Source organism: Vipera berus, assembly GCF_964194415.1.
Source record: "Vipera berus genome assembly, chromosome: 2".
Classification (NCBI taxonomy): domain Eukaryota; kingdom Metazoa; phylum Chordata; class Lepidosauria; order Squamata; family Viperidae; genus Vipera; species Vipera berus.
The window spans coordinates 73256882-73269986 of record NC_138203.1 but is presented as its reverse complement, the minus strand read 5'-3'; the positions used below and the strand labels follow the sequence as shown (position 1 = coordinate 73269986).

The window sequence follows — 13105 nt, the reverse complement described above, 5'->3', positions numbered from 1 at the left end:
GTGGATCTTCCTTTATTTTATTGCCTGAAGAACTGCATAAGACAGACTGAGCGGAGAGAGAATGACTGGGCCTAAAGTCTCCCATTGAGCTTTCATGATTGAGGGTGGGAGAAGACCTGAGTCTCCCAGTCCTACACTGCCTGGATGGATGAAAGTCAAGCTAGGGAAATTGTTTTGCAAAGAACTTGAAAGGTTTGAGGAAGATAGCATTTTATAATTACCTCAACAAATGACATACAGAATGAAGCCAAAAAGCTGTTGTTCTCTGTCATCAGAGCGCAGGTCGTACAACAGTGGCCTTAAATTAAGATTCTTAACAACAAAGGCATTTTCTTGATGTGGAACCAAATTCCAAAGGAGATGGCCAATACTCCTCCACTTGATGTGAAGAATGCATTGAGCAACAAGTTGATCCCATGGCCTCAATTACCTCTTCCAGCTCTATGATATCAAAGGTTTATCATAACCTTGCTAATATCAGATATACTTGCTTAACGCAACTGACACTGAGAAGCAATTGACTTCATACACACACAAACACACACACACACACACACACACACAGAGAGAGAGAGAGAGAGAGAGAGAGAGAGAGAGAGAGAGAGAGAGAGAGAGAGAGAGAGAGAGAGAGAGAGAGAGAGAGAGGATATGAACACCTATGCATGTACACATATCCCCTCGCCTTTTTTTTTTTAGATCAAGAAGGCCAGTTCAGGAGTGAAATCTCCTCCTTCCCTCTTAAGTTTGGTGCTTGTTTCAACTCAAAGCTCTGAATCCTGAAATCTGTGCATTTTTTAAAATCTATTCCCTTTGCTTCATTCCACTACCTCCCCAACCAAACTTAAAATAGGTGGGTATTTTATTTGTCATTGGTACTTTTATCCAGCTTGAGTCAATGGAAGGTAAAATTATTATTTTTTTAAGTTCAACATGGATTAAATATTAAAAGAGAGACTTACCAGTTTTCATCTATGCTGGTATAGTTTTTGATTTCATAGTGCTGTGCTGGCACACAGAGCCCTCTCTGTGGGCACACGCACCGTCATCCCAGTCCCAGGCCTTCAGCTGGGTTTTATAAAACCTTTTCGCTTTAGGCCTCCACCGCCGTGTGCAGAAAAAAAAAGGTTCAATCAATCAATTTCAACTTCTCACGGGGAAAAAAAAGATCTCGCAAAGTTGGAATTGATTGATTGAACTTTTTAGTTCCACCAAGTCTGCCATTACCACCACAGCCATGCCCACACAATGGGCCACACCCATGCAATGGGCCACGCCCACCAGGCACCCAACGGGATTTTGGGTTGCAGTTTGGGCACTCAGTCTCTAAAAAGTTCGCCATCACTGGCATAGTGGTTTTACTATTGTTTGTAATAGCCATATAATTATTTATAATTATAATTATTTACGATGGGTGCTTCATATTTTAATTGTGATATAATTTAATCAAGTTGAAATTTATATTATTAAAATGAGGTCATCTGAATCTATGAAAATAGAACAATTCTGAATATACTGTTAATTGCAGAAACCTGCCTTTTGGGGAAAATAGGTACATTTTATAATTTTGTGGGCTCACTCACAAAATGGTTGCCCTGGTGGGTTTGGCCAATCAGAAAATATTCTTATATTCTTATAATGAACATTTAAAGCAGATTTTCATTCTTAGACATCATGTAATACGTTTCTTCTGAGAAGGCACCCATATTTTGAAATTGTGTTTGCTCCCATTCCTACTGTAAGTTATCAAACCTGTAATTTCTAATTAGTTTATATTATATCATGTTAATTTTCTGATTTCTGCTGCTGTTTTAGGAGTAGAATTCCTGGAATTTCCAGATCACTGATAAGTTTTAGTTCCCCTACATTGGGATGACATTAGAACAGAGAAAGCTGCTACATCTAATTTCAAGAAAGATAAATTGCAGCTTTTTAAATATGTCAACTTTATAAATTGCACTCTCTGCTCTTCAAGATATGTACCTGCCATGATCTTGTGGTGTAGTAATTGTGCTTTCTATACAAATATCAGAACTTATTTCAAAGTTTGCTTTTATCAATGTTTGCTAGACAAATAAATATTAATGGTGTCAATTTTTATTTTAATGGATATTTTAATGGTATCATTGTCTAGAGAGATCCAACAATACACCAGATTTCCCTATTTAAATTTCTGTACAATTTTAAAAGAAAAAATATTTCTGATCTGAAATGAGAGCAACATTCCTTATAAATTTAGCTATGTAAAAAGACAAATAACAATGTTTAATTCTAACTGGCTGCAAAGGTGTTTCCTTCGGCTTAGAATATTGAATTTATTGATATTGACGTTATGAGCACCATATGGCCCATTGCTTGCCTGTTGCTTGTAGTAGTGGCACCCTGTCCTTTCACTGATGCTGAAATAAAACATAGTCCTATTTCTGCACATTAAGTAAGAGAAGAATATTCTTTACCTTGGGCAGTAAAATGCCTTGGGCCAGCCCTGGGGGTGACTCTATCAAAAATGGTATTTTCTAGAAACAAAGCCTTCCATTTTAGCTATTTTTCTTTCACAAAATTAGACTTCTATAGAGGTATAACTTGTCAATTATTTATAACTGCACCAGTCCTCTTTCATATTACTTTTGTTTAGTAAACCATACCATCCTTTCCATTGTGCAGGAGGGGAATTAAACATAAATGAATGAACAATATGTGATTTCCCTCTCAGACTCCACTCATTGCTCAGTGATTGTACAAAGCTCTGATTATTATAGCTTGATTTAGTTGATCAAATCCCAGCTTATTAAGTGGATATATCTGAAACATCATGATTCAGATGCAGCTGCTTCCTTCCTCTCTGTGTGCAAGCAGCAAAACAAATGATCAGGCCACATTTAAACATGGTTTTCTGTTGCATCCATGTCACTTTCAAAACTGCTGACTGGGAATTACAGTCTCGGTACATCTGGTGATCACTAGGCTGGGGAAACCCGGTCAGCAGAATCCTTTCCTTTTTTTCTTTTTTTTCCTTTTTCCTTTTTTTGTTAGTAAAGCCAAGCAGCCACATAAAGTATAAATAATGCAATCCAAAGCTGATCCTATCATTATACAGTCTTGGGTCTACCTTAATGAAAGTTTGGGGTATCACAAAGGGGTAATAAGTTCTTATTTACTTACTAAATCTTACACTATTTTCACAGCCAGGCATTCAAGAGAAAAGAGAATTGAATTTTTTTCTGCATTAAAATATCTCAACTGGCCTTTCATATGTACATTTGCCTGGGTAGTTTGAAAGTATAAATTTTTATAAGTAAAGTCCTTGGATTGATCCTTTATCAGAATCTGTTTGATAATAAGTATCAATTGCAATAATGTCTAAAATCAGGCATAATCAGACCTCCAACGTATATTTGTTTTTTAAAAAATCTTTGTATTTAATTTCTCAACTATAAGGGTTTTTTTACTGCTCCTTTTCCAGAAAAATATTCACTTTTTCTTCTGTAAACTTTTTAAATATCAGTACAAAACTTCCTTTCTTAAGATGTGAGGTAATTTTTTTTTGAAAAGATAACAGAATTTCAGCATGATACACTATATAAAATGATATGCTTCAATTCACTTGCCTTACCACCACTCTTAAATTATTTCCTTCTTTTAAAATATAGATTCTTCAGAGTCCAAAATCGGCTTTGCAACATTTTTAGTTTTAATTGCCTTTTTTCAAAACTACTTCACATTTCATTGATAAAATTACAAAAAAGACACTAACAACAACAAAAGAAATAATTTCCACTCATCTGTTTTCTATGGCATTCAATCAAAATATTTCATTAATGCAAGAGGAATTGCATTTGGAGGCTAAGGGTCACTGAGTAGTGCCCATGGCAACTAAGAAACCATTCTTCACAAAAATGTTGTAAAGAGTAAGTGTTTTAATCCTCAACTTTAATCTCCTTACTTCCTGTTCTCAAAATGGAATATAAATCAGAAAGTGTGGAGCAAAGGACAAGGATGCTGGCAGAAGAGGATTAGTGATGGGGGGGAAGGACTTTAAGGAATGTAATCATGCTATTTGATGCAAAACTTCAGACCAAAATCAACCAATTCTTTTGATTCTCCTGAATCAAAAACCACAAAACAAATGTTGTAAATGATCAGAGGATTAGCCTTCTCCCCTCTATCTTTTTCTCACTAATATTACAACAGTAATTGGAATTATTGCAACTCAAAGGCTATTGAATTTGTAATACAGGTAGGCTAAATAAATTGTGGTAGTGTCTCCACTGATCTGTTTGAACTACTATTGTCATCAATAATTATTAATATACAGTAGTTTATTCCTTTATGATACTGTAGACTCAAGATATTTCTTGATATATGCTACTCTGCTGAAAGCTACCCAGTCTTGTGCAGAAATGAATCTTAGATTTAGAATCATGTTGATGCTTCTTTATTGTGTGACAGCCATGTTAATTACATAGAACCAAAGTAGGTTATCTTATTTGATTTCCCAAAGCAAAGGATTACAAGTTAAAAAACTCACTACGTCTTATAGTAATTAGCAACCAAATGCAACCTGACCTAGAAAAATGGATAATATATATAATTAATAATAAATATAATAAATAATAGATAATTCACAGTGAGATGCCCAGGTTTGCTGATGACCTTAAATTATTTAGGATGAATAAGAAAGGGACAGAGAAGAACCTCAAAATATTTATCCAGCGTGGATGAATGTTAAAATACAAACATGCTGCATTGTAAGTTAGTATAAAGTGATACTTATGTGGCAAAATAAGTATGACTTTGAATATACAGTAAACTGATAATAAATAACTAAGCAGGAAGGACATCTTGCTGATAGATATCTCAATGAAAATGTCTACTCTGTATGCAGATTCTGAACAAACAAACTTCATGTGGGGATTTAATGGAAAGAGAACAAAAATATAACTGCCAGTATATTCCCTTACAGTATATAAATTAGTGCATACAGTAACAATACTGTTTAATGGCTGTGAAAAAAATGCTATAGAAATGGAATAAATGCTGAGGGGGTGCTAAAGCTTTTTCCTCTGAGAAAAAATATTTGTGATTTCAGCACATAAAAAATAATGTCATGTTATTAGTCATTTAGTGACTGTGAATGATGAATAAGCACTACACTTTCAAAAAGAAAAGAATAAGGGTGGCTATTATTCTGGATGTCCTTAAAGGAGTTAATGCCTCCTGGTCATAATGGCTAGCCTACATGCAATGTTCATTAAAGGACATAAAATACCTTTGAATTTCATTTCCTGGATGCTATTGCGCTCTTAACCTGTTTGACAACTTCCCTATGAGGCATCTTCCTCATAATGGGGACAGAACGCTTCCTTTTTTCATTACTTATTTCTGTTACTAGATTTATACCCTGCCTCTATTTAGTGCAACCCACGGTGACATATATAATGCTCTCACTTTCTTGTTCCAACAACCCTGTCAGGTGGGTTGGCCTGAGAGACAGTGACTGGCCCAAAGTCACCCAGCTGGATTCCATGCCTTAGAGCAGGGGTCCCCAACCCCCAGTCCATGGACCAGTACTGGGCCGCAGCATTCCAACAACTGGGCCACACAAACAAGCAAAGCCCCATTCGCAAGATGCAGGCAGCACACAAAACCATGCACCCTCTGGTCCGTGGAAAAACCTCTCTCCATGGAACCAGTCCCTGGTGCCCAAAAGGTTGGGAGCTTCTACCTTAGAGAATGCTCAGTTTTCAGTTTCCAGTCCAACAGCTTAAACACTATACTAAAGTGGCTATGGATTTAGATAAGATTTTATAAAGCATATCTCTTATTATATTCTAATAACCTATTATCTTATTAGTTACTTTTTATTTATTATTAGAAAGACAAAAAATACATGAGATCACTGGAAGATATGCATAGTGATAGACAAATGAACTAAATTATGAAAATTATAACCGTATGTAATGTAGACAAGGGATTTTGAAGATATATTGCAGCGCTGATATATGTTGTTGTTGTTGTTAGCTGCGAAGTCGTGTCCGACCCATCGCGACCCTATGGACAACGTTCCTCCAGGCCTTCCTGTCCTCTACCATCTTCTGGAGTCCATTTAAGCTCATGCCTACTGCTTCAGTGACTCCATCCAGCCACCTCATTCTCAGTTGTCCCCTTCTTCTCTTGCCCTCAATCTTTCCCAGCATTAGGCTCTTCTCCAGTGAGTCCTTCCTTCTCATTAGGTGGCCAAAGTATTTGAGTTTTAGCTTCAGGATCTGGCCTTCTAAAGAGCAATCAGGGTTTATCTCCTCTAGGACTGACCGGTTTGATCGCCTTGCAGTCCAAGGGACTCGCAGGAGTCTTCTCCAGCACCATAGTTCAAAGGCCTCAATTCTTTGGCGCTCAGCCTTTTTTATGGTCCAGCTTTCACTGCCATACATTGCAACTGGGAAGACCATAGCCTTGACCATACGCACTTTTGTTGACAGGGTGATGTCTCTGCTTTTTAGTGTGCTGTCTAGATTTGTCATGGCTTTCCTCCCGAGGAGCAAGCGTCTTTTAATTTCTTGGCTACAGTCCCCATCTGCAGTGATCCTGGAGCCCAGGAAAATATATATACTAAGATTCAATCTTTGAAGGCCAAAATGCCAAAATGTCTTGAAGATAAAGAAAGAGGAGTAGCATGTTGAAAGTTTCCGCTATCTGTCATCGTGAAAAGATTTTATAGGTCTACTTATGAGAGCAGGTAGAGACTGGCCTTAGACTTTCATTTCATAAAATCTGTGTGTGACAATGCCTGTTCATGGAAAAATAGTTATAGGTGAACATGTGATCCAAAATGCTTAGAAAAATTTGATTGTAAAGTATATGTATATGTGTTACCTTAGACCAGACTATCAACTAATGAAACTTGCTTGGAGAACCTCTGTATTATATATTTATGAGCATGCATGCAGCAAATATCCAACAAATATGAGAAAATGAATATAGTATTATTTCCTCCACATCTGATTAAGAGTTGTCCAGGAAGGACACCAGAAGTGATAATGTTTGGAAACCTCATATTGTAAACTGGGTAAAATTGGTGTGTTAAAGGTATTGCTCAGTCAGGTTGTGGGTGGAAATGTGTCCTTGAGATATTTATCTACTTAGCACATCCACCAGAATAAACCTTAATGTGATGTCAATATTTTTATGAAAAGTGCATCTTAAGAATAAGTATTCTGTTGATCCCTTCCCCAGTAGTGCAAATTTTATAAGCAGGAATGGTGCATTTTTTACATTTTCTTCTTCCATCTCTGGATATTGCGTGGACTTTAAAGATTTAAGTCTCAATTTCTTTATTATTATGTGACACTATGGCACTGATTCTGCTATAGATTGTTACCTAATGGTGCAGTGAGAAAATAACATTACCTGGATGCTTTTAAACCTTCTCATTTGGCTCCATAATGCTTATCTATCTCTATAATGTCAGACTTCAGAAGGAATTTTTAAATAATACAATAATAGGAAGTAGGAGTCGAAGTAATAAATGCACTATTCCTTCTAGCATGCTTTTATAACAAAATTATCTGCAAGAATGAACAAATATCAAGTATTTTATTCCTGGCTGAATGTATTGAGAAGCATATTTTAGTGGCATCTGATTTCTACTGAACAATAAAGATTATTTTGAGTCTCGATAAGGTGAACAGAAATCTCTGATAAATGATAAGCGATAAGAAAAATGAAAAGAAAAGTTTTAATAGCTTTTGTGTTGGGAAGTTTGTTCATGCTTCACACCAACGTAAAGCTGTTTTTCCATTCAAGTATAATCAACCGAAAATTGAGAAATTTAAGGCCGTTGTTCCCTTCTAATTGCATCTACTTGCTTTACTAAATCATGGGTGATTATCCAATCAAATCTGAAATGAGAAAATGATGGGAATTGAATTTCCATTCATTGTTCTAAGAGCTTATAAAAATCAGAAGAGCTGTCAAGAAAAAAATAAAAAAAATTAGTGTAGATGGTGCCTTGTTTTCTAGGATACTTAGATAAGCAACTTCGTTCCTGGGAACTGCTCTTGTTTCCAGATATAGAATGTATTCTCCTAAAATAAGAGTCCTACCCAGGGCTTTTTTTCTCATAGAACGCTCAGAACGGAGTTCTGGCACCTTTTTTGGATGGAACCTTGTAGGGTAGGCAAGACGGGTTGTATGACATGTGTGAGTTCCGGCACCTTATTCTTATACAAAAAAAGCACTGGTCCTACCTAAAGCAAAAATTAAATAGACTCTACTCTGCACATTTATCTGGACAATAACTCCATTGATGATTACTTCTGAATGCAGTCATAATTTTGCTGAAGGTTGAAGTGTCTTTGTGTGCATATGAGCATTACTGAGGGTTGAAACCAGCATTTGGGAAGAAAAGACAGAAGGAACTGAACTCAAAGTAACAATTTCTTAGAAGAAGAGTAGGCTGAGTAATAGCCAAGAAGGGACAAGAATAAATCCTTATCTCTCCTTATCTCTCTACCTACACCCTATTGTCCCTTTGTAGTCATTAGATCATGAGGAGCTGAAGATTCAGTCACTGGGTTAGGGTGTCCAACCAATCTTATCATTAGAGTTTAGGCTGTCCTTCAAATGCTAAGAAACCAATACTTTTTCTTTTCACAGTATAATAAGTATGTTATCTTCTGCTTTATGTTCAGGTCATTATTTTAAAGGATTCTCCATCAGGCTTCTATAAAATATCACAGTACTTTTTTTCCCCTCCTTTCTCTTCCCTCCCTCACCGAAATATTTCTAATGCCTCTGGAAGATAGAATCAGCTTCATGGAATATAAAATTGATAAATTGCCAGTAAGCTTCAGTTATAAACAAAACTCTGTTGAAGTAAATATGTAGGGTAAATAATATAACCTTGAACTTTTTTTTATAAAAGCTACACTTTTTGAATAATATCTCATAGTAATTAAAATTAACTGCAGAATATAGATTAGGAATGTGAATAAAAAGAATATGTAGCTTTGACCTCAGAAATACATATGCATGAAAGCGGTAATAGCTGGTGAAAATGGAATTCATGGTTACAGTATGAGAAACATCTCATTCTGAGATGAAGGATGGAGATAAATGAGAAATGATGTAAAAACAAATTTTTGTGTATCTTTTTACTTTTTTAAAATAGTGCTTAGTATAATCTTAGACAAAATCCCAAGTATAAAGAATTATTTTGAAGTTTAACAACTATTAATAATGCTGTTTTGCTTTGCTTATTCTCCAAAATTATAGAAAGTTCTAGGGAAGGTATACCCTAATAACATATAGCTTTATAGGAGAAAATACCAAATAATTATATTTGAGGTTAGCATAAACTGAACTGACAGCTGGCAACTAGCCACTGTTATTTGGTCACAATACACAATACAAACCCTGATTTCTCAAAATTAGAATAGTTTTAAGAGTAGATGTTATTATATCCCACCCCTTTTTTTCTTGGTCTTTTAGTATGTATGATAATCAGTTTCAAGATTTGGACTCTGTATTGTTGGTTGTAAAAGGGGAATCCTTAGTATCTATAAATCTTAAGGCATGACACTATGATAGTTCTGGCCTCTCTTCCCCTTGGGTGCAGCTCTGGAAATAAATCAGTTTTAAAAAGATATTAGCAGGCCATCTTGTGATCCTTCTGTTTTGCTTTCAGTTGCGTTCCACTACAGAACTTGATCAAGACATTCTCAATGATTGCCTGACTATCCAGGCTATTCAGGTACCTTCACCTCCCCATGATGTTTCTGCCAGCACTGTCCAACAATCACCGGGACATGTCCATGACCTTTACTCAGGTATCGTATTCTTTGATTTTATGTTTATTTATTAATATAAATAATGCTCAAGAAAAATAAGTAAACAAAAATAAATTTTCCAAAATGACATCAGATATGGTGTAATTGTGTTTCTTTGTTGTTGCTGAGTTTTAAAAATAATACATGGAAATATGGTAATAGACAAAATAATTCAAAGAAATGTGACCACATTACTTGAAAAATCCCTTCTCAGCTCTTCTTCCAGAAAAAAAGTGTAAATTGTGGGCATGAAAGGATGTGTCAAGCATCTATTGTTGCAAGCCTAATGTAAAAAGTTGCTGTTTCAGCCCGGCTAATCATTTCCTCAAAATGCTTAACTATACTCTAGCTTGATGGACCCCCTAAATCTTTACAAAATTTCACTGGGTATACGCTTGATAAACAACAATATCTGTGGTAGATTAGGTTTTTAGCAAAATACAGAATCTTTATGAAATATCTCATACTTTAAAAAAAAAACACCTAGTAATATTATTGAATGAATTTGCTTCAAATTTTATGTGATTTGTACACTGTCACCCTGTTTTGTTTTTGAGAATTTTTTTTTAAAATCTGTTATTTTAAAACAATTTTATCCTGGAATATAAAATATTGAGAATATTGACAAAATATTCTCAATAATTACTGCTCCACAGTAAAATCATTATATTTTATTCACATGCTTTTGAGGATGCTTTCAAGTAAAGCATTTATTGCTTAATTACACCATGTAATTAATGAAATAGGGAAGCCAGGAAACATTGTTTTCCATTTTTAACTCTTCCTATCTGCCCATATTTTCTTCCAGTTTTTTCCCCCCTAAATAAACCTATTATGAGGGGAAATTTGCACTTCCTACATAATGCTTCTTGATTGGTAGCACTAGGAGTTTATTTGATTGGACCCTTGAACAATCAATTTAATTCATAACTTAAATACAAGCTATTATATTTTGCTGTTTAGTTGAATGGAATCCCGCCTAAGACATGTATTCATTGCTACACATTATTACACGGCATGGTATACAAAAAAGAAATGCTGTACTTTAATATTGCTTCTGTCTGATTAATCAGGCTATAGGTTTTGTTAGGTAGATATTTCAGTAACTCCTAATATAGAAATAAAGACCCACAATATGAATCAAGGAAAGAAGAAAAAAAGGAAATAGCTGTTATGGGAAGCATTTAATTACTTGGGAAGAAAACAGAACAGAAATGAAATGAAAAGATTGTCCAAGGATATTGGTTTGATAGCACTGAATTACAAGTAGTGCCATAACATGAAAATAGAAGATTATTAAAAGAATTAAAAACAGGCGGCACAATTATTTTTCACGCAAATCTTTCAAAAATAGAAAAATCTATGAATATCATGCTTTTCTTTCTTAACGAAAGGTATTACTGTATCTTTCCATGACATTCTTTAGGTGTATTGTGTTATATATGAGTTTGCATTAATTATATGATAAAATTAAGGAGGAGAAATAACACATCTTTTAAATCAAATAGTTGGGTGTTGGGTGTAAAAGTGATATTGCCCTTGAGGATCTAGCCGCATGGTTTGGGAGATTTTGATCTTACCTTTTTTGAACACCTCTTTGACTTACGACCATAAATGAGCCCAAAATTTCCATTGCTGAACAACACAGTTGTTAAGTGAATTTTTGCCCCATTTTATGATCGCCACAATTGGTTTTCTTTTTTTTTTTTTAACGTTTTATTAAGTTGTGAAGTAAAATACAAACTACAAAGCGAATAGTAGGACACAATGGGGAGGAAAAAGGGAGGGAAAGGAAAAAAAAGAGAGATTGACTTCCGACTTCCCCTGTTGCAGTAGAATAAAGCATTAATGTCGAACCTCATCTTTTTTATTTTTCACAATAGTAAAAACTAGCCATTTCTGTAACAACAAATCATTCTAATCAGTGAATCGCAAGTTTCATTTTTCCCCCACCTCAAACACAAATTCCAGAAGCAGTCTCCATGTAGAAACGAAGGTACTTGTATTCCTTTCTTTAATCAAAACAGTCAGTTTAGCCATCTCTGCCAGCTCCATCAGCTTCCGTAGCCATTCATCCATAGTGGGAACTGAAATGTCCTTCCAGTTTTGTGCATACAGTAGTTAGCCTTGCTGCTGTCAACATATACAGGATCAAAGTTCCTTTTTTTTCCCCCAAGTCTTTTTCCATTAAACCCAAAAGAAAAGTTTCTGGTTTCATGTTTATTTTTACTTTAAGGGTTTTTCTGTATCAAAGTGTGAATCCTTCTCCGATGTTTCTTTATTTTTTGCCACAGTTGTTAAGTGAATAAGAACAGTTGTTAAGTTAAGAATTTGGCTTTCCCATTGCAAAAGATAATTACATGATCCCAGCATACTGCAACCATCACAAATACATGCCAGTTGTCCAGCGACCAAATTTTGATCACATAGTCGTGGGGATGCTGCAGTGACATAAGTGTGATAAAACAGTCATAAGTCACTTTTTAGTGCCGTTGTAACACTGAAAGGTCACTAAACAAATGGATATAAGTTGAAAACTGCCTGTACAGAAGATGTAATATTAAAAATATATGCATAGGATATGTTGCATCTTATATCTATGGAACAACTTGATTGTTGTACAGCAGTGCACAGCCATCTGCAGCTAGCTCCAGTGATGCTAAAACAGCTGGCACAATGATGCACACAAATAATGTAAGAGGGGAGTTTGCGTCACAACACCACAATTCACATGTGGATATCTCCCCACTCCTGGAGCTGTCTCTGTAAAGTCGGAAAATTGTATCTGCACAAATTGCTTCTTTTGTATGTAGAAAACATATCAAAGGATCTTTATTCCTTTGCAGTTGGCCCAGATTTAGTAAAGATAATGAACACTCCAATGTAAAAGAGAAATTAATACATGTAAAATGTGCCTTGTCCATTTGATCCACAAGGGATCAGAAATTAATCTAAATTAAGGCTTTTCAGTTTTTTTCATGCTTTCCAACCTATTAATTACAAAAACAAAAAAATCCCAGAACTTTGATCTAAAGGGAAAGATTTATTGATAGAATATTGATTATATTTGGGGTTTTTAAAATTAATTTTAATCTACAATTCTTGCGGTTATTTTCAGAGTTAATTTTTGAGAAGGAAAAGCAATATTCTAACAGGCTGGTATTATACTTTACAATTATGATGAACATGCTATGAAACAATATACATGGCAGAGATGTCCAAGGAAAGGTAAAATTCACGATGTAGACCCATCAGTCTTTCCAAGAGGCCATCGCTGTTTT

At 35.1% G+C, this 13105-nt stretch overlaps 1 protein-coding gene across 1 annotated transcript in view; it reads left to right on the top strand.

The window, feature by feature from the left end:
- GLIS3 (GLIS family zinc finger 3) overlaps positions 1-13105 on the top strand; it is a gene marked incomplete at both ends in the record, with an annotated part of 134743 nt that overhangs the window by 98229 nt on the left and 23409 nt on the right. The window contains one exon of the mRNA XM_081321217.1: positions 9683-9824. Coding sequence (XP_081177343.1) covers positions 9683-9824 — 142 coding nt within the window. The remainder of the gene's footprint in view (positions 1-9682; positions 9825-13105) is intronic.